Source organism: Barbatula barbatula (genome assembly GCF_947034865.1).
Source record: "Barbatula barbatula genome assembly, chromosome: 8".
NCBI classification, from domain to species: Eukaryota; Metazoa; Chordata; class Actinopteri; order Cypriniformes; family Nemacheilidae; genus Barbatula; species Barbatula barbatula.
In genome coordinates this window covers 3,544,426-3,566,908 of record NC_136771.1, presented here as the reverse complement: position 1 = coordinate 3,566,908, position 22,483 = coordinate 3,544,426, and the positions used below count along the sequence as shown (strand labels likewise).

The 22,483-nt window shown below is 36.3% G+C and overlaps 3 protein-coding genes across 7 annotated transcripts; 2 read left to right on the top strand and 1 right to left on the bottom strand.

Moving 5' to 3' along the window:
• The first annotated feature begins 790 nt into the window (after positions 1-790).
• LOC306897910 (uncharacterized protein) lies at positions 791-11,580 on the top strand. 4 transcript variants are annotated; one of them, XR_013787063.1, is made up of 20 exons: positions 791-836; positions 2,318-2,389; positions 2,694-2,735; positions 3,012-3,389; positions 3,475-3,525; positions 5,087-5,467; positions 6,028-6,405; positions 6,484-6,540; positions 7,633-7,670; positions 7,954-8,016; positions 8,104-8,290; positions 8,370-8,489; positions 8,879-9,057; positions 9,146-9,310; positions 9,385-9,591; positions 9,678-9,914; positions 9,994-10,060; positions 10,132-10,223; positions 10,312-10,474; positions 10,796-11,580. XR_013787063.1 is itself a non-coding variant. In XM_079463033.1 (20 exons), the coding sequence occupies exons 3-20, from the start codon at positions 2,703-2,705 to the stop codon at positions 10,880-10,882; spliced, it is 2,952 nt and encodes a 983-aa protein (XP_079319159.1). In that variant the 5' UTR covers positions 797-836; positions 2,318-2,389; positions 2,694-2,702; the 3' UTR covers positions 10,883-11,580. The 4 variants fall into 4 exon arrangements, 1 of the variants encoding a protein (XP_079319159.1); XM_079463033.1 differs by having other exon boundaries at positions 797-836; positions 2,694-2,775; positions 9,678-9,903; positions 9,954-10,060; XR_013787064.1 differs by lacking the exons at positions 10,312-10,474; positions 10,796-11,580 and having other exon boundaries at positions 797-836; positions 9,678-10,060; positions 10,132-10,222.
• A 440-nt stretch (positions 11,581-12,020) lies between these two features.
• LOC306897085 (putative adhesion G protein-coupled receptor E4P) lies at positions 12,021-18,391 on the top strand (the record flags this gene model as incomplete). Its single annotated transcript, XM_079461565.1, has 14 exons — positions 12,021-12,042; positions 12,846-12,959; positions 15,091-15,122; positions 15,358-15,420; positions 15,503-15,695; positions 15,826-15,945; positions 16,628-16,806; positions 16,895-17,059; positions 17,134-17,340; positions 17,427-17,652; positions 17,703-17,809; positions 17,884-17,975; positions 18,064-18,226; positions 18,317-18,391. 14 exons carry the CDS (start codon positions 12,021-12,023, stop codon positions 18,389-18,391), a joined length of 1,758 nt encoding a protein of 585 aa, XP_079317691.1.
• On the bottom strand, positions 18,314-21,886 carry dnajb1b (DnaJ heat shock protein family (Hsp40) member B1b). Of its 2 annotated transcripts, XR_013787062.1 has the most exons (4): positions 21,202-21,701; positions 20,065-20,636; positions 19,684-19,969; positions 18,946-19,573 (listed from the first exon to the last, which is right to left on the bottom strand). XR_013787062.1 is itself a non-coding variant. In XM_079463032.1 (3 exons), exons 1-3 carry the CDS (start codon positions 21,416-21,418, stop codon positions 19,736-19,738), a joined length of 1,023 nt encoding a protein of 340 aa, XP_079319158.1. In that variant the 5' UTR covers positions 21,419-21,886; the 3' UTR covers positions 18,314-19,735. The 2 variants fall into 2 exon arrangements, 1 of the variants encoding a protein (XP_079319158.1); XM_079463032.1 differs by having other exon boundaries at positions 18,314-19,969; positions 21,202-21,886.
• Positions 21,887-22,483: the final 597 nt, after the last annotated feature.

Sequence of the window (22,483 nt, the reverse complement as noted above, 5' to 3'; positions counted from 1 at the left end):
TCTTTCGCAGTGTGATGATAGTTAGAATTTAAGATATATCTCTATATCTTTCATTTTAGCAATATAATTTTCAAACACTCGCTTTATATAGAATTAGACCATTAATCGCCTCAAAAGTGAATTTAGTTAAAAGAACCATGTTGGAGTTTTCTGTGTCAACTCAATTTAGCAAGTTGTCCATAAACAATTATTCTGTTTTTCCTGGCACCTGTTATCAATGACAATCACAAAGAAGCCTTAAGATTTCAAAATATATGTGTGTCTATCTGACCATACAGTATGGAAATGAAGGGCTGAATTCACAAATGAATCGAAACTCAGATGAGGAAGAGTCTAACCATAAAACAAGCATAAATGCCGACCACCACAATAATCAGACAAGCCACTATTGAATCAATGTTGATGAAGGAATGTTGAAAAAATATTGCTGCCTCAATGATAGTTGAAATATATATTAATTACAATTGAAGAAAGTTATTGTTAAGGGGAATAACAATGGTTATGGCAGTGAATTAAATTTACTGTGACAATGTGATGTTGCTTCAACATGAAAAAAAACACAACATGAAGTCAACCGCAAATAACAATTTATTTTTCTTAAAAAAATATTCACTCGTCATTCTGATGCAGAATTAAATAGTCGTAAATATAATCCAGTCGTCGTGATGTGTAAAGGCTCTCTGTGTGTATACAGTACATTTGAATTTGGTATGGTGAACGTGGTTGTAAACTTTCTTATCAGGCTAATGGACATCTATAAAGTCTCCCGACACACACAATTTGCTCATTTGACTGTCCTGATGGTTTCGGGTGAAGAAGGCCACATGTAAACTCAGGTAAGATCTTGTTTCTGCTGATAATAGATCGAATAATGTATCACCAGCGGCATTCATAAAGAATTGTCTTAATTTACTCACGCTTAAGTTGTTTTAAACCTGTATGAATTTCTTTGACAAGTCAATGGAGGCCATACTGGCATCAAGCATTCTCCCAAATATCTTTCTCTGTGTTCATCAGACCAAAAAATGTGAAAGATTTGGAAAAATACAAGGGTGTGTAAATGAAGACAGGATTTTTATTTGTGGGTGAACTGTCCCTTTAAGTGTATCAACACAGTGGATTATTAAAAGTAATGCTGTGGAATACGATGAGTTTCATAAAAAAACACTTTTAGTTTTTTACTGTAGAAAAAAAACTGTATCTGTGCTTTATAAGAGTGTTTTTTACTTTGGAAAAAATTACTTTGCCCTCATACTTTGACTCCACTACATTTCGTAAATACATTTGAAATGTTTCTTTACCTTTAATACAGATTTTAGGTACATTAAAAACCCAGTACTTTCCTGCTTTTAAACTTAAAAAGTCAAAAGGCAAGAAGTAAAAGTACCAGATTTGAGCTTACTTAAGTATTTAAATGCACAGTAAAGGTAAATGTTTCCAAAGTAAAAGCACTCTAATAAGATATGTAACTTCTTGAAAATGTACTTGACAGTAAAAACCTCTGAAAAAGCAAGCAAAAAGAATGCATTAAAAACGTCACATACAAAAACGTAGTTTGTCAGTATGTCAGTAGAATGCAGTACTTTTTAACACTATATTTGATTGTTTGAGGTGTCACTGAAATCAATACGTTATTTTATCACCTGGACATTGGTTTGTCAGCAGGGGGGCCGTGGCCTACAAGGGGCCCCCAGCTGACTTCCATGGGCGCCTCAAGTTGACCAATATTTTAAAATTAGGCATTAAAATACACAAAAAAAGAAAACCAAGATATTTTTTGTTTATAGTTAACAATTTTTTCCCAGTTAAATACAATGGGGGAACTTGGAGTCAAAACGGTTGAAATCCCCTGCCCTACAGTAACTTAATAAAACTGTAACATATTAAAAACAATAATAAGAAGTGATGTTAAGTTATATGTAAGTCAGGACAGTTCTATGAGTTTAAAGGGATAGTTCTCCCAACAATTATGTCATCATTTAGATGCGCTTCTGCCATTCAAACCTGTTTGACATTTTATGTCTTCTACAGAACACAAATTAAGATTGAAGAATGTTTGTAACTGAACAACTCATACTTACCCATTGATTTGCATTTGTTTTGTGTCTGCATAAATGGAGAGCAGCATTGCTGGTACCTCAAATATCAAATTGTGTGTTCTGCAGAATTTTTTTATATCATATAGGTTTGAAATGATGACCGAATTTTCAGACTATCCCTTTGAAGCGTAGAGTTGAAGTTTGACTGGAGATCCTGCAGAGTTTCTGTGTTCATAATCAAATGCAAAGTTGATTTGTTTTGTCTTTACATTTTGAAGAAACTCCTCCATTGGCTTTGGATTAAATATTAACTTGCTGCTCTGTCAAAATGTTATCAACGCATCTGAAAAGTGAGTTTGTTTTTTTGCCATGATTTGCATTTGATTTGTCATACCATGTAAATTTTATGACACTTTAGTAAATAATTGACACGAAAAATTATTGATAGTTGGTTTTATCATAATAAAAGTTTTTTCCTCTCTTGATCTGTCTTTAAAGTACTCTTCAGCCTAGTGTGATGTCACATCTTTGCTTCTTTTATAAATATGAATTTCATTCTCAAAATGAGTAAAGATACATTAATGACATCATTTATATTATTAGACAGTTCTTTTGTATATTCTTAATGGCGTGTCTGTGTGTTTTTTATTTAAGGTTTTATAAATGCGCTGTTTACTGTCGTCTCTGTTTTGCCGGGTGAGTGTATCAGATGTCTTTTCAAGAATACAAGAATTAAGTAAGTTTATGTTTAAAACAAGCGAAAATATGCCAATGTGGTAAAACGATAATCTTGAATACTGTCTGATAATGTTTTTTGACCCAGTTGAACAATGGTGATAATACAGAATGTGAGCCAATTGTACGTAAAGGGTAGAACTTAAGATATCCGAAACTATTCCTTCATTATTTTGTTGAAGAACTAACATAAATAAATGCATCAACACATTTTTCCTCATTGTTTTTATTCAACAGCAAATGTCTCTGTTGACCCCTGCACCAACTACACTGTGATGGATGATTCAAGAAGATCCACCAACCATTCTTCTTCACCCTACATGTGTGACAGTGATGTGAACTGGGTCGGCTGGTATCGTCTTTACCTTTATGGTCAGAACGTTCGAATGTCAGAAACATGTGTGCCAAAAAACAGATGTGGAACTCTTATTCCACTGTGGCTCAGTGATGGACACCCAAAGCCTGAGGATGGAGCGGTGACCAGACATGTTTGTGGTTATGATCAAAATTACTGCTGTTTTTATCAGTCATATCCCATTCGCGTCAAAGCCTGTCCAGACAATTATTATGTCTATGAGTTTGTTAAACCACCTCGATGTTATGCATACTGTGCAGGTAATTATATTAAAAATTCAATATAATGTGTCCATACATATGGTGTTTGTGTCTTCAATCTAACTGCACTTCTTCAATCTTTCAGATGTTAAGAGCATTAACGCCATCAATGTGACATCGGGGATCAGCTCTACTGGTAATGTAAAGTGTTGTGTTGTCTGTGCTGGTGTGAGTGGATTACAGTAAAATGAGAAAACGCGTTCTGGAGATGATCTGCTTGATGTTTCAATGAAATATTGCATCTAAACCATACGTAAATGTGACCCTTTGTGTGAAAACCTCACAGAAAAATGTGTGAAGTGGGATTTACTAGAACATCTTTTTCCAGTTTTCATGTAAAAGCTAAACACAATAATGTGCAGCTTTTATATGAAATTATCAGCCAAATACTAAGAAACCACCATGAAAAACCACCATTCTTGTGATCAGTGTTTCATTTAGTTGGGCTGTTTTCTCATGAATTTGGACATCAGTTTACTTTGATTATTATTGGAATTAATAGAAGTGCATTGTCATGTAAAAGAAAACGCAACAATTTGTGGTAATGAGAGATTTTCAGTGTGTTGACACGGTAATATCGTCATTTTGAATGACCTAAGTCACAATTAATGAGTGTGTTCATATATGAAATTAAATCATTCTGGTGGGAGAGCAGACAAAATAGGCTAAAACTGTAAACCATCAGCAAACTAGTCACACAAAGACGTCAAGAATCAGTGTATGAATCCCTACAATGGTGACAATCAACAAAAGAAAACTTCATGTTGCAATGCATGCTGGGTAACATCACACTTCAAAACTCATTCATGACTCCCAACATGCATTGCAGTTGATCTGTTTATCTGAATTAGTTTGATGATTGTCACCATTGTTGATATTAAAATCATTGAAGGCTTAACATTATTATTAATACACACCTACAGTTATTTATTTTTAGTAGCGACTTCAAATATTAAGAAATCTTCGCCTTAACTTATATTGCAGCATTTTGTTTCACACCACAATTGACTGTGAGTTAAACTTTACTACAAGCACAGACAAATTTAATTATCTTGACGAAATTCATAAGTAAAGAACCCAACTAAATGAAAACTGATCATATTAACGGTGGTTTTTGAGGGTGCTTGCTTAATATCTGGGTTACAAAGTAAAAGCGAGTAAAGTTTTTTTGATATTTCAATGTAAACTTTACCTGAGAATTTCTTATAAACGCTACAAATAATTGTGTTTAACTTCTACACGAAAACTCCTTTAAATTGTACTCACATTTTCTAATTGAAAACGTTTTCAGCTTTTACTAGCTTATTACAAGTACGTTTGACTCGCTTTTTTCAGTAGCTAAATTTAGTAGCTAAATCATTTTTTTGTGATTTGACATTTTCTACATAAAATCATCCTACACGATGAAAAGAACATTCTGTGAAAGAATAACCTGAACATCTTTAATATAATGAGATTATAGTCAAATTGTGGCTGATGTTCTTTATCTCAAAACTAGAATTTGAGACTTTTTTTCAGACTGGTTCACAAATCTGAACAGCACTCTTGTTTTGTGTCTGTGGTAAATCTACTGAAATAATAACATTCACTGGAAGATTTGTGATTTATTTCAACTGCTTTTTATTCAATTGAAACTTTTTACAGATTATTTGTATTGAAATGCAAAGATTTGGGATAACAGTGTTTTCATTGAACAGATCATCTCTCTGTTGACCCCTGCAACAACTACACTGTGATGAATGATTCAAGAAGATCCACCAGCTATTTGTCTTCCCCCTCAGTGTGTGACGCCTCTATCAACTGGCTCGGCTGGTATCGTCTTTACCTTAATGGTCAGAGCGTACGAATGTCAGAAACATGTGTGACGACATACAGATGCGGTGCTGATATTCCACTGTGGCTCAGTGATGGACACCCAAAACCTGAGGATGGAGCGGTGACCAGACATGTTTGTGGTCACTGGCACGATAAATGCTGCTATTACCAGCCATTTCCCATTCGAGTCAAAGCCTGTCCAGACAATTATTATGTCTATGAGTTTGTAAAACCACCTTACAACTGTTCTGCATACTGTGCAGGTAATTCTACGTTAAACCAATCTTTGAACACATGAGACGGAGAGTTTGTCCTTGATTATCCAGATAGCAAACAAACATAATGTTATAATTGTTTATTTGTCCGTGTTAATGGCAGTGGATCAACATCACTGTTGTAACTGCAAATAATGTTTAAAGTTGTTGAAATATTATTTGAAAAATAATAGTAATGACATTGAATCAATGTTGTGATGTGATGTTGCTTCAAATGAAGTACAACAACTACAAGCACACAACCCGAAATCAACGGCAAATAATATATGAACACAACAAGTCTGTCTGGTTCCAGATGAAAACAACAAACAATTAACTCCAATAACACCATTACCTCCTTCACTTATACAAACTACTTTACTTTTTCCACGTAAAAGCTCTTGTGTAAACAGCAATATTGCGTTTATTCTCAATAACAGCTTTTGAAAGAATGGTTTTGATGTTGAAGTTGTTTACCTCTGGTGAGATTTGAGTTCGGACGGAATGTTATGTATAGATGAATGAAACGACAGCTCTGAACTTAAAAAAACAATGGTTTCTTTGAACAGATCATCTCCCTGTTGACCCCTGCTACAACTACACTGTGATGAATGATTCAAGAAGATCCACCAACTATTCTTCATCCTACATGTGTGACAGCGATGTGAACTGGGTCGGCTGGTATCGTCTTTACCTGCATGGTCAGAACGCTCGAATGTCAGAAACATGTGTGCCAACATACAGATGTGGAACTGTTATTCCACTGTGGCTCAGTGATGGACACCCAAAACCTGAGGATGGAGCGGTGACCAGACATGTTTTCGGTCACTGGGACAATTACTGCTGGTCTTACATGTCATATCCCATTCGAGTCAAAGCCTGTCCAGACAATTATTATGTCTACGAGTTTGTTAAACCAACTGAATGTAACAGTGCATACTGTGCAGGTAATTCTTGTATTTTTGTGGTATTCATCCTCTATGTGATGTGTGTTCATTAACTGCATTTCATCAAAATCCTTTCAGTTGTGGACAGCATCAAGCAAACCTTCACAACTGCTGCACCAGCGATCACCACAACAGGTAATGAAATGTGTTGTGTTGTCTGCTGTTTTCTTGAGGATTAATGTGCACAATGTTGCTGCTCATGATGTTGCTCTTTCATGAGATTTGATGGAGATCTCAGTTGTGTTTAATTTAAATATCGACTTGGTCCGAGATGTTTCTCCTGAAATTCTTTTTAGGAAAAATAAATGAAAGCAAATGAGACAACTCAAATAGAATCACACACTGACAGTCACACAGTTTTAGATGAACATCAAGTGTAAATAACAGGTGAACACATTCAGTCTGTGAAGATCTCACCGGAGAAGAATAAAACACAAACAGCATCATCTTATCACAGCAAACCATCAACATTTATTTACGTCTCTTCATTTCTGGCATACGTATACAAAAGCGCTTATCAATTTTAAGTGGCCATTATTGGGCTTCTTTGGTTTGGTTCTTGGGGATTTATGATTTTTCAGAATAAAAAATAGGTAACACTACAGTATAGGGGGCAATTCTAGTTGTTAGTAGCATGCATATTATTGGCGTATTGGCTGTTTTTTAGTACTTAAAAAGCACATGTTCTGCATGACCATACGCTACATCCCTAATCCTACCCAATATCTAAACCTTACATCTACCTTACTTACTATTAATAAGCAACAAATTAAGAGTGTAGTGGGGCAAAAGTCATAGTTAATGGTTTGTTAATAGAAAGAATTGCCCACTATACTGAAGTGTGACCAAAGTGCTTTTTCCTGCTCTTCTCGAAGATGTTAATGGTGTTGTTGTTGAATTCTGGTGAGATCTTAACAAGTTCTTATTGTTCTAACATGTTTATTTGCACTAACTTATGATTTTAGTACATTTATTTATGACATTTAACATTGATGAAATGCTGCAACTGCAAAGTTTTGACACATTTCTATTGAACATTTTGAGAATGTTCCCTGTCAGCTGTGATAATTGTGTAATTTTTCACAATGAACTGAAACATATCTCAACAAATTGTACCGGATCCCGATTATTATCCACATTTATCTACATTTATCTAATTTGTCTCGTGTACTTTTATGCTTGTAATGTGTCACATGTGGCCGTATTGATGATTATGTTCATAAACAGTTTCAGGTTTAAATATAACACAGCTGTCAAACTGCTCGGTAAGTTGATCAAATTGTCTACAGCAACTTCATTCTATCAAGTCCAATCCATCACATTTCATTTATGTATTTTATGTCTGTTTATTTTGTTAATGTTCATTGATTTATTACTCTGTATGAAAGCAACAACAATGATCTTAATATTGCTTTCAATTGTGAGAAACAAAACAAAATATCTAGCTCAACAAAATACTGTCTCCCAACATGAGTGTCATAACCACCACAGACAGCGAGGACCATCATAACTAAAATACTGAATATGCTGTTATGTTTTTATCCACAGGAAACCTCATGCATACAGAATCTCCTTAACCAGATAGAGAATATAACAATTCTCCCTTTAGCTGTAAGTCTAAGCAAACGTGAACAAAATAAAGTAATCAAATGTTGATGAAATGTTTTAAAACTACTGGCGTTTCCCTTTCCAAATTAGGATGTAATAGATCTTTTGGATCTGGTGTTTAATACTTCAGAGAAGATTTCCATCTCATCATCAGGTGACCCAAAGAAACTAAAGTCAGAAGGAACCCAAGTGTTAAAAGCCAGCGAGAAACTCGTCTCCATGTTGGTGAAGCCGACAAACACCAGTGAAAATGTGTGTTTCACACTTGAGTCTGTAGGTAAGAGAGACACAACTATGACCTAAAATGAAACTGAAGTAATTTGCTCCAGAGACATTGATGTTTTTTTATAAATCAGAGGCTCAAGTCTTCATGGTCGGACCACACGTCACCTTAAATAAAATCCCTCAGCTCGACACAACAAATGCATCTGTGGACATTGATCTCATTGGGATTGCCAAGAATAACAATGAAACAGGTATGTAAAAATATATTGGTGTTTTAGAAAGAACTTAAACACAGTCAGTAACTAGAACGCATGTGTATATGGTTTAACATCATATGCAAAAATTTGGTGGAAAAGAGAAATTAAACTGCTGAAGAAAATATTGTTGTAACAGGTTTATTAGAAATAGCACAACAGCATTACTTTTAGTTAAATAAAACAAATACTGAAAACCACCTGCATAGTATTTCAGCGTTCCTTTTAGTGTCATGTTTAATGTTTTGTTGCTTTATAAACCGTCATCTACTGAAATTCTTGGTCCCCATGAGTGTAAACTCTTATGTGTGTGGTGGGGTCACCTTTTACCAAATATTTATGCTAATACAATTTAATTTTTCTTTCTGTGTCTTACTCGGCATCAGCTGCTGTGGCGTTCATGAGCTTGAACACAATGGAGAATCTACTGAAGGCAGAATTCTTCAACACATCAGATAACACATCAGATAAAACCATGATGTCCACTGTCATCTCAGCTACTCTCCCAAAAACCACCAACCAACAGCTCACAAAACCAGTCAACTTCACCCTCAAACACATCAGAGTCAGTTCTTCTCTTTTTGTTTGGTGTCTTTGTTTTCAACACAACTAATGTCTAATGAAAACACATGAATATTTTCTCTCATGTGAAGGAGTTTGTGTCTGGAGGGAATGTGTGGTGTGTGTACTGGAACATCACTGAGTGGATTGTAGACGGTTGTTCTGTTTTAGACACAAACAGCAGCTACACTGTGTGTTCATGTGTTCATCTGTCAACATTCGCTCTCATCATGCAGACCAGCATCAGACCAACAGAGGTACACGTGAGATTTATACCATCTGACAAACATGATGAATGAAGTGGGAATGTTGATGTGATGTGTTTTCTCAGGATGATCATCTGATGGAAGTGTTGGATTTGGTGTTTGTGTCGGTCGGTCTGGTGTTTGATAGTTTGGCTCTGTTGACTTTTGCTTTCTGTCGATGGAAACCTGGAGTGAACAATGTGGCTCGAATCAACCTCTGCATCAGTCTGCTGTCGGCTCATCTTCTGTTCTTACTCACACAACACTTCCTCAAACACATCAAACCACATCAGGTGACAATTATTACACCAGATCATATTTATATTCTTAACACTTTTACATTTGAATGATTTAATATTGTCTCTCTCTCTCTCTTCAGGTGTTGTGTGGTGTGCTGTCAGGATTTCTTCACTTTCTCTTTCTCTCCTGCTTTGTGTGGATGTTCATTGAAGCTGTGCTGCTCTACATCTGTGTGAAGAACCTATCACAGATCAGCTCAAAACAGAGGGCGGTGCTTAGCAGCAGATTCTTGATTGTGATTGGATATGTGATTGCTCTGGTTATAGTGGGCGTGTCTGTTGGACTGCTTCCAGACGGCTATGGCAGTGACAAGAACGTTCTTCAGATTTTTAAACATGAATCTACTTCCTGATAGTTTTGAACAAATGTATTCAGTGTTTTTCTTCTGTAAACAGATGCTGGATTAAAGTGGACAAAGGCTTCATCTGGAGTTTTCTGGGACCTGTTTGTGTCATTCTTGCGGTATGTTTTAGTTTCTGATCATTACGTTTTAATAAATGGAAAATAAAGTGTTAATTTCATATGTTTTTCAGATAAACACGATTCTCTTCATCAGTATCATCATCAGTCTGAACTCAACTCTCACAAAGCTGAACGCTGAAGTTTCACGGCTGAAACAAACCAAGTAACAAACATTGTGTCTGAAACACTTTAAAGAGAGAAACACATGAACATGTGAATCATGTGGATTCTTTGTCTGTCTCTCTCTTCAGGATTATGTTTTTTAAAACACTGGCTCAGTTTGTGGTTCTTGGTTGTCCCTGGATTCTGGGTTTCTTCACTAAAGACAGTAAAATGATGGAGATTCTGTTCCTGATCCTGAACTCACAGCAAGGAACCTTCATCTTCCTGATCTACTGTCTCCTCAATAATGAGGTGAAACATCACAGATTCATTCTTGCCTCTCACGTTCACAACAACTACAACTCACTTGCACCTTCTAAAGATCTCTGACATCTCTTCACCTCCCACATTAATCTTTTGAGATGAACAGATACAGTCTAATTCTCAACTGGCTGTGAATCCTTTTCATCAATCCTTTTGTACAATCTTCATTTTAACGTTAACACCACCTGCTTTATCAAACACCTGCTCCTAACCATCTATTCAACCATCTCATCTGTTTCAGCAGAAGCTCCTGAAATGTAAAAGTTAGACACTTTTACATTTAATTCTTCTCATGTCATTCTTATTCAGGTCAGACAGCAGTATGTGAAGTGGATGAGCGCTCTCTTCACCGGACTTAAATCCAAAACCATCAAAGACGCCCCTAAAAACATATGAAAAAGTCATTAGAGAAAACTACTGCAGCAGAATAATGTATTTTATATGATATGCCATGGTCCCATTTCTGTAAGTCTTTCTTCAGAGGTGTCTGAATGTCTTTTAATCATCTCTAGTAGGAAACTAATGATTTATGTTTAGAAATACTTGTTTTTATATTTTAAAATACTTACTGTGTATATCTTAAATTTTGTCTGGAAAAAACTGTGACATTTCACTATTTAAGACAATAATATATCAATCAGAATTTGAGAAGGAAGAGAAAAGAAAGAAACCAGGGTTTTCATATTCATGTTTCCTCATTATGCTGATATTCAGTTCAGTATGACACAATAGAAGAATACTGTGATCAATTGAATGTATGTAAAACAGCCTCATTTAGCCTTAAACACTTCCTCATACCTGTAAACACAACAAACATCAACCATCAGCTTTGATTCGACAACACAAACTGTATCCTTCATTCATATCTGTGTAAAATTCAGTGTAAATCATTCATTTCATTCTACATTTCTCAAGGGGTTTAGAGACACGGATTTGTTTATTTAAATGGTTGCATTGTTGGATTAGACATATATACGTATGATTTAATGATAATTATGTGAGATTATTGTTCTAAAAGGAAAACATTTCAAATGCAGTAATGTTCATTTTCTCTTTATTCTCTATATGGTATCACAAAATAAATAACAAATCTGAATAAAGCCATGTTTTCAAATTTTGTAATTTTGTAAAATGACGGAAGTGGTCAAAAGTTAAAAAAAGGAACTGAGTATTTTAATGAACATGAACAGATGGAAATAGCGTAGCTCGGAGGGGGTCACAATTTCCCCTTTAAACTCACCAGTTAGAAAAGTGCTGTATAAATACTTGAGATTGCATTTAGTTGGTCAGATGAAGATCAACATATTCTGTAACTCACTTCAGGTAAGATCAACTTTACATTAATAATCGAGATTCAGTCTAGTTGCTTTCAGTCATAGCTGCTTGTGATATTTGTCTCAGACATCATTATGTTATTCTGTAGAAATGTTATACTGTATTAAAATATCAGTCAACACACACCACAGCAGGCAATGAAGCAACAAACCTAACTGCATATCTGTCCCTGACTAAAACCCAGGTATCACTACTCATAATGGTTTCCATCATTGCTGAAGGTAAGATTCTTAATAGGGATATTGTATAATAATTATAACAATAAGTGAAACACAGATCATAAAAATATTGAGAGAAGTCTGGCTAAGAATAATTAAAATTAAACGATTTAATACAAATATATAAATCTCATGTTATTATTAAAATATTGAATTCTACCATGGACCTCAAAACTAGGATACATTTTTTTATTGAGATTTTTACATAATCTGAAGGCCAAATAAATAAGCTTTCTATTGATGTATAGTTTGTAATGATATGAACGAGATAAGAAAATCTGGAATCTGAGGATGAAAAAAATCTAAAAGTAGAGAAAAAACGCTGTTCAAGTTGTCCAAATGAAGTCCTTACCATTTCATATTACTCACAAAAATTAAGTTTTGATATATCTGCGGTAGGACATTTACAAAATGTCTTCATGCAACATGATCTTTACTTAATATTAGGTGTAATAGCAACACCAATAATTTTGATCCATACAATTTAATTTTGGCTATTACTAAAAATGTTCCCATGCTACTTCAGACTGGTTTTGTTGTCCAGGGTCATAAATAATAATTCCATTTAATATAAAAAAACAATTCATCATGCAAATGAGCATATTTCCATCTTCCGGCAGATATTTCAAGAGCAATCATCTGTGTTATACTTTGTAAGTATAAACACATGCATCTTTTTTCCTGATACACAGCCAGATTCTTTACACTCTGAACACATAGAAGAGTTAAATATGCTTGAAATACTTTGCAGTAATACACTCGTATAGCTTGTGCTTTTTGCTTCATTTATTTTTTTTCATCTTTAGGTTTAACATCCACCAATAAGGAAACAGCATCAGCGAGTCCAGTCTATGACTGTGTGCTTTATAAAGACACCTACATCTGTACCGGTGCTCAGTACCAGCTGTACTGTAACACAAGTGAACATGACTTTTTGTACTCAATATTTCAGTCCAAAACCGAACACCGCTGCATTAATTCTGGCTGTAACTGTATTGGTGATCTAAACACATGCACATGCACCAGTAATACACCATCCTGCTTCTGCAGTAACAATAACAACAGCATCACTATCAGTCCAGCAGTTATTCCTCTCTATGACTGTGTGTTCTATAACAACAACGACACTTACATCTGTTCTGGCGTTCACTACCGCATGTACTGCAGCACAAGTGCAACTTGGTTTTATTACACAAGATATCAGCATTTCTGCAGCAATGGCTGTCGCTGTTATGGTGATAAGTACACGTGTAGATGTTATGGTTACACATCTTCTTCCTGCTCCTGTGAGAATTACAACAGTAACATCAATGACATTGCTATTGTCAGTAAAGTGAATGACTGCCAGCTGTTTAATGACACCTACATCTGCACTGGCGCTCAGTATCAACTGTACTGTGACATAAGTCAGCACGACTTTTATTACGCAACAAATTCTATCCACCATCACTGTGTGAATAATTACTGTGCATGCTTTGGTTATAAGACCACCTGCGACTGCCCACAAAGTAGAATTTCCACCTGCTTCTGCACTGATTTCATCAATACAGCAACATCAACATCAACATCTACAGCAACATCTCAAAGTCCCAAAACTACAGGTGAGCATGATTTTGTCTAGAACGGCTTTGATATAATAATTTTTATAGATTGCAGAAAACTGATATATGGGAGAGACTGTCCTCCAAAACAAACAGCCCTATAGGTTGTTTGTACAAGCACCTTAATGTCTACAATAGTTACACCTTCAGTATGAGCACCATCTAGCATCAACAACTTATGGTTACGTGTATGGACATGCATGATATCTATTACTTTAATAAGTCATTAATAAATACGGTGTCAATTAGTAGAAATGTTGATGAAGCAAGTGCAGTTATTTTGATGTCAACTATTTTTAGGAGCATTTCAGAAACAACACATCATTGAAACAAAGAGTTAAAGGGAGAGTTCACCCTAAAATAAAAATTCTGTTATGAATTACTCAATCTTTAGAAGTTTCAAACCTGTATACATTTCTTTGTTCACTCAACTTGACTCATTTAAATCATCTGGAAAGTGTTGTCTCGATTCTAACTGAGTTATGTTACAGAGTAAATTAACACTGCTCAGTGTTCTACATCTACAACAGACTTAAGAGCAGCTTTTGATGAACATTAAATCCGTCAAGTTCTCACCAGAGGAATATTAAACACAAACACCATTAACATTTTTACTTAATACACACGTGTACAAAAGATCTTGTTGAGAAAGAACCTGCTTCGAGTGATATTACAGTGCATGATATATCAGATGAACTACATGTAAATTTGCTTCTCACATACACATAGATGCTTTCGTGAGTCATTTTCATCTCAGCATCACAATTTCTGGAACATGATTAAACCTTCTCAGTTAAATCTTTTTTTAGCACAGCTGTTTACAGGTGCACAAGCATTCTGAGTCATACACAACTGCACCTGTGAAAGAACGTAAGATATATAATGAAAGTCAAGAGACCTACTGAGATAAACACTCTTCAATCCAATATAAACTAGATCAAAACCCTGTTCATTCTCACTAAGATATTTTATGCACATATGCGATTAAGTGAAAGTTGTGTCTGTAATAAGTGAAGATGTTAATGGTGTTTGTGTTTGAGTAAATGATTCTTTTTAAGTGCATCAGTGTGTGGGTCAGATCTGGGCCGGGGACTATTCCGCTACTAAGCCAGAAACTAACATGTTGTGGCCCACAAGAGAGCCAGAAGAACTTTGCCACTTCGGGACTTTATTCATATAATCAAATAAATTTGTGATATTTTGTTCATCAACAGTATTTCATTAAACTGTCACACCAACGATCACCATAAACAGTAATGTATAGTGTTGTGATGCATATTGGTGTAGATTTTGTATTAGTGTAAATATGGCAGTGTAAACTGAATGCATGTAACAAAATGCAATCTACTATATTACAAAATTGACATCTTGGCCATCTTCTAAATTTGTGTTTGAATCCCTTTGACTTAATTTATGTCACTTTCATTTCTGTGTTCATGAATTCTTCCAGGTTTAAATTTATCACAGCTTACAAACTGCACGGTAAGTTGCCAAATAGTTGCAGCTAATAACAAGATTCTATCAATTCCAGTGCAAATATAAAATGTAATAAGCTCTTTATATATTTACTCAAATTGCCAATGTCTGTAATGTATATTGTGCATGATTGAGATTGATAATCTTTTTATAAAAGCAACATCAGTAAACTGTAAACCAATCATAACTTAGTATATTGAGTATCACTAAGATGAATATGCTGTTATGTTGTTGTTCACAGGGAACCTCATACATACAGATTCTCCTAAGCCAGATAGAGAATGTTAAAGTTCTCCCTTTAATGGTAAGTCTGTCAGATAAAAATTACAAAATGATCCAATGTTGATCACAACTATTGGTATTGACTTTTCAACATACTGCATTAGGATGTGATCCAAAGTTTGGACCTGGTGTTTAATACATCAGAGAAGATTTCAAGCTCACCATCAGTATCCATTGACTCCCAGAAACTGATGTCACTAGGACAACAGGTGTTACAAGTCAGTGAGAAGCTCGCCTCCATGTTGGTGAAGCCAACAAACACTTATAACAGAGTCTATTTCACTCTTGAGTCCGTAGGTAAGAGCGACACATCTAAAGTTCACTTTTATATTAAAAAATCAAAAGTCATGTTCTCTAGAATGTGAAAAGTTGCATTGATGTTTTTAATGACATAAAAGTAGTCGAATTTATGTTGTTTATAAATCAGAGGTTCAAGTCTTCATGGTTGGACCAGAGGTCACCTTAAATAAAATCCCTCAGCTCGACACAACAAATGCATCTGTTGACATTGATCTCATTGGGATTGCCAAGAATGACAATGGACTAGGTATGTAAAAAAAATGTATGTAATTGAATACAACGCTCCTTCCGGCCTTCCTGCGCTCTCGTGATGTTTGCCGTTGTGAAGTAACCAGCAATGTAGAGGAAACACTTATTTTTTATGTGTGTGTATCCGAGTGTGATTATCCCGACGCCCCTCGCACCGTTGGTTTGGGCCTCAGCTTGATTCTGTCGAACGCTGGTTGCGTTTGCATTCATCTTACGTCATCATGAACGTGCATGACAAATGATAGTAAACAGAACACGGGTCAATATATTGTGTTTTTTATTCACTTGATGCTATTACCCAGCCAGCAAAGACACATGGGGCCCAGATGGGTTTGATGTGAGCTGTCTAGCTGGGTTTTTAGCTACTTCAACATAACACAATAATTATGAACTTTCCTCAATATAACCAAAACAACCAGATCATGTTTTCTCGTGATGACCATAACTCGCCTTAACAATATAAACTACAACCGTCAGGGAGAAACTATTAAGATTTACTCGAGAGTCAAACTGCCCAACTAAAACAAACACTGATCACCATATATTTTCCATATATTATAACCAGTTATTTTCAGCAAAACATTAACAGAAAAAATGAACAGAAACTAATGTCAGCTGCTATCGTTTTTGTAAAATGTCGCTGAAATGGCAGTGACTTTCTGTGTCTTACTCGGCATCAGCTGCTGTGGCGTTCATGAGCTTGAACACAATGGAGAATCTACTGAAGGCAGAATTCTTCAACACATCAGATAACACATCAGATAAAACCATGATGTCCACTGTCATCTCAGCTACTCTCCCAAAAACCACCAACCAACAGCTCACAAAACCAGTCAACTTCACCCTCAAACACATCAGAGTCAGTTCTTCTCTTTTTGTTTGGTGTCTTTGTGTTCAACACAACTAATGACTAATGAAAACACATGAATATTTTCTCTCATGTGAAGGAGTTTGTGTCTGGAGGGAATGTGTGGTGTGTGTACTGGAACATCACTGAGTGGATTGTAGACGGTTGTTCTGTTTTAGACACAAACAGCAGCTACACTGTGTGTTCATGTGTTCATCTGTCAACATTCGCTCTCATCATGCAGACCAGCAGCACATCAACAGAGGTACACGTGAGATTTATACCATCTGACAAACATGATGAATGAAGTGGGAATGTTGATGTGATGTGTTTTCTCAGGATGATCCTCTGATGGAAGTGTTGGATTTGGTGGTTGTGTCGGTCGGTCTGGTGTTTAATAGTTTGGCTCTGTTGACTTTTGCTTTCTGTCGATGGAAACCTGGAGTGAATAATGTGGCTCGAATCAACCTCTGCATCAGTCTGCTGTCGGCTCATCTTCTGTTCTTACTCACACAACACTTCCTCAAACACATCAAACCACATCAGGTGACAATTATTACACCAGATCATATTTATATTCTTAAGACTTTTACATTTGAATGATTTAATATTGTCTCTCTCTCTCTCTTCAGGTGTTGTGTGGTGTGCTGTCAGGATTTCTTCACTTTCTCTTTCTCTCCTGCTTTGTGTGGATGTTCATTGAAGCTGTGCTGCTCTACATCTGTGTGAAGAACCTATCACAGATCAGCTCTAGACAGAGGGCGGTGCTTAGCAGCAGATTCTTGATTGTGATTGGATATGTGATTGCTCTGGTTATAGTGGGCGTGTCTGTTGGACTGCTTCCAGACGGCTATGGCAGTGACAAGAACGTTCTTCAGATTTTTAAACATGAATCTACTTCCTGATAGTTTTGAACAAATGTATTCAGTGTTTTTCTTCTGTAAACAGATGCTGGATTAAAGTGGACAAAGGCTTCATCTGGAGTTTTCTGGGACCTGTTTGTGTCATTCTTGCGGTATCTTTTAGTTTCTGATCATTACGTTTTAATAAATGGAAAATAAAGTCTTAATTTCTTCATATGTTTTTCAGATAAACACGATTCTCTTCATCAGTATCATCATCAGTCTGAACTCAACTCTCACAAAGCTGAACGCTGAAGTTTCACGGCTGAAACAAACCAAGTACCAAACATTGTGTCTGAAACACTTTAAAGAGAGAAACACATGAACATGTGAATCATGTGGATTCTTTGTCTTTCTCTCTCTTCAGGATTATGTTTTTTAAAACACTGGCTCAGTTTGTGGTTCTTGGTTGTCCCTGGATTCTGGGTTTCTTCACTAATGACAGTAAGATGATGGAGATTCTGTTCCTGATCCTGAACTCACAGCAAGGAACCTTCATCTTCCTGATCTACTGTCTCCTCAATAATGAGGTGAATCATCACAGATTTATTCTGACATCATATATTCAAAGAGAATATGAAAATTTTTGCATTTGCTCTTCTCATCTCTTTCTTGTTCAGGTCAGACAACAGTTTGTGAAGTGGATAAAATCTCTCTTCCAAGGACTCCCCAAAAGTGCTCCCCAAAGAAACTGAGTAGACTGAATGGATGAGTTGTAAAAACCACAAACGTAGTGTGACCATACATACCCATTGTAGTTTCATTCTCACGTTAAAATATAGCGGTTCCTTTTGACTTTTTCTGAAATAATTTACCTTGACGTCTGCGTTAGACAAATGCGAGCTCAGGACGCACCTGAAATCCTGGCCAGGACGTGTCCTGGAAAAATGGCACGTATGGTCACACTACACACCAGCAGAATCAATGCTTTAAGATGTGCATGCCATATATTCTCCATTCTGTGATAAACGTCTTGTTTTGCTGCTGTCAATACTTGTGATACAATTTTTTCTGGGTGATGGTAATACACAAACGTATGCTTTTGACTATGATTGCCTCTTTTATCCTTCAATGAATATTTAGTGTGATGTACAATACAGTTTTAGGAAAATGCTTTACAAGAGATATGTATTGTGCTACAATGACTGATAAAATAGATGTGAATTTTTTTTCTTTAATAATTATATATAAACCTAATCCCTCGATATAAAATCATTAACACCTAAATAACAAACAGTATTACCCAATTCCATATTTTAAGAATGACTTAACATTTCTATTTATTAAACCATACTGTCATCCAGTTAAATACAAACAAGACTACCCAAACATTGTTATGATCAGACCGAACTCTGTGACATCTTTAATATCCTGCAAACTGTTCTAAAATATTTTTTATCAGCTTGGCAAAATGAATTCACTCTGAGAAACTTTAAAGTATTACATATCACCTATATCGGCAACAACCCTGTAACTCTTCTGAACCAAAAAGAATCATGGGATTAGAGTTGCAATATTTTACTTAAAAAGATCTCATTCTCACTAGTGTGTGACCTCCTGTTTTTGAGACGCTACGAGTACGGCGTCTGAACGAGGTGCTGATTCACATCTGAATCAAGAGAGACTCAGATAAAGAAAAATCCAAGCGGTACATGCACACAGCGCCACTTAAAATAACCATAAATGCTGTTGATCTGTGACCACTATTCTGGATTTATAAAACACTTTTCATGAAACCAAACAGTTCCATTCGAACTTTCTTAAAAGTACAATCAGTAAAAATAACACAAAGAAACGTTGCTCTGTAAACTCAGGTGTATAGTGTTCAAGAAAACTCAGGCCAGCGGGCGACAGCAGGAATGTACAGACCAGACTTCCTGTCAGTCCAGAGACACAAGAGAAACGGGTTCAAAAAAAAATCCAGCTATATAGTTCAGATAGTTTCTTGTTGGCTGTACGTTACAAAATAATCATGTCAGCAGCTCACCGCTCAGCATGGCAACAAAAATAATTTCAAGTGGTATTGTTGTATACCCAGCTCAGGACGCTGGCAAAACTTGTGTGATAGTGTCCTTAGCACTCTGACTCAGTTTTTCTGGAAACTTGATCTCATATTCCGCAATCAAATCTCCACGTCGATCAGGGGATTTTGGAAGGGGAAGACCCTCCCCAGTGACACGCTGTTTCATCCCAGGATAAATGATGTCCTGAGTTGTTATGGGGACCTTGCGGCCATCTAACGTTGGAACGATAACAGTGCAGCCACACAGAGCCTAGTGAAGAATAGCAGAGATGACAAGAAATCAATAAAATAAGAAACAGAAGTATTATATAGAAATGGTATGTGCTTAAAATGTATTAAACTTACCTCTTTAAGTGTAATTTGTGTTGGATAAATGATGTCTGATCCATCTCGTCTGTACACTGGATGTGGTTTATCCTTCACCACAAAAATGACATCTGCAGGGATATTCGATGGCGTCTCATCACCTTCTTTGGGGAAAGTAACCTTTGTTCCTTCCTTCCATCCTTTCTTGACTTCCACCGTGAGAATCTTCTCCTCGGTGCGAGACGTCCTTCCATCCGGGTTCAGACGCTTGCGTGAGATCTTCATCTTTTTTGTGCAGCCAGCGAAGACCTCCTCAAGACTGACCCTCAGGTCGTGGATCACCGGAGGGTCCTGCCTTTTCTCCAGCCTCCCACTGTGGCTGCGCTTGTTAAAGGACCGAGGAAAACCACCCATGCCACCCATCCCGAAACTAGCAAAAGGGTCATCTGTTTCCATATCCTCGTCCATTGCACCATTGCGACCAAAGAACTGTTCGTAAGGGTTTCGCCCTCCGAAAAATTCTGCGAAAATTACGTGAGGATCGCCTTGGAATGTGTAGTTGAAATTTCCACCTCCACCACCGCCACCTCCGGGAGAGCCTCCCTTGAGTCCTGTACATAAACAAAGAGAGTTGCACATATTTCACATTTGAGGTCTTCTTGCAATTGGTTGGGTTTGGGAATTGAAACATTAAAAACACAGAATTGAAACTGTTAGTTGCTTTATTTAGCTGTTTTGGCAAAAGACTACTAAGGAACTTCTAATGAAAATAAGTAACTACAAACGCAATTGCTTTTTTCAAACAGTGATTAAGTCGCTTTCAGTGTTCTCAGTGTAAAAAACAAGTAAATACACAAACATCTGTTTCAATGGCACGCCCTTTTCTACCACGTGACTATCGAATCTTCCAGCAGGCGCGCGGCGTTCTAGAACGCTCATCTAGAGCAGCCAATCAGGGCGCAGCAACAGACATTTATTTTGTATTTACTGAAAGTAACCTTTAATAATATTATGCTTATTGAACGCTAGTGTTTACTCTTTCACATTACGACACTATAACGATATTTACAAATATATCACATCTGAAAGTGACGTGTCAGCGTCCCTACATACCCAAAGACACACAACAGTAACAGCATCACAAAGCAACAAACACACAAAGTTGAATTCACGCACCGTCTTCGCCGAATTTATCATAGACGTCCTTCTTGCTCGGGTCACTCAATACGTCGTACGCTTCCGCGATCTCCTTGAACTTTTCCTCGGCGCCGGGCGATTTGTTTTTATCCGGATGGTATTTGAGCGCTTGTTTGCGATAAGCTTTCTTGATCTCGTCCTCGGACGCGCCCTTCTGAATCCCCAAAACGCTGTAATAATCCTTTCCCATTTTCATAATGTAGCGTTTATTGTTGTAACCCAAATGTCACAATTTAAAACAACCACAAGAGACCGTTATCTAATCCTCGCGTTCGCGGTTGTCGCGTCGAGCTCAGTTCACCAGACACCGAAATAAATCCCGATAAATCTCTTTGATTAAGTGGTGCTGCGCCGTACGTTCCGTTCTGTTTCGATCTCGCGGAGGCGTCGCGCTATTTGAAGTAGAGCCGAAAGTTCTCCAAGGTTCTGAGCGTTTCTCCACCCGAACCACGTGGGCAGGCTGCGTCATTCCATGCAGTATTGACGAAATCGAAACAAAAAACTAAAATATGGTTTTATGTTCTTAAAACGAAATAAATAACACTACACAAAATGTGTCTTTGTGATATTACAACTCCAAGATTGTGCGTTTAGTTGGGCGAACACATAATCCCGTGATACTACATTACTACTAAAACAATGTAGAGGAGCATGTATTTCGTGTAACCACACCACGTGATTTTTTATTATTTATTAGAGATTAATATAAGTAACAAAAACACATTATACAATAGAAACAAAGAAATATATAAAATAAGAGAGAAATGGATGGATAACAAAAACCAATAAGATAATAATACAAAATATAAAAGAAATAATAAAAAATACAAACAATTCCAAAAATAAAAAAGAATTTGAAAAGCTCAAAACTTTTTCAAATTCCGTAGTCTGTGTTTTTATATTTAATATGAGTTTAAAATAAAAATCAAGATCAGCATGGCAGAACGTAATTTGGAATGTGTTACTTGGTTGATGTACTTTATTGGCAAAAATATTAAAAAGGTTAAGAGCATTTCGTTTGTCCGACAAATAAGGGTTCACATATCTCAAGTGAGTAAGATATCACATTGGCTCCAAGCTTAAGGTGGTGTCAATGTGTAATTTTTTGGTCGTATCTATTTTAAAATCAATCCAAAATGAAAGTGAACAAGAACAAGTGTTCAATATCCTCAACAGATTCATTATAAAAAGTAAACGTATCACAAATTGTATGAATATATCTACTTATGTTAACATTCACGGGATGATAATCTATGAACAA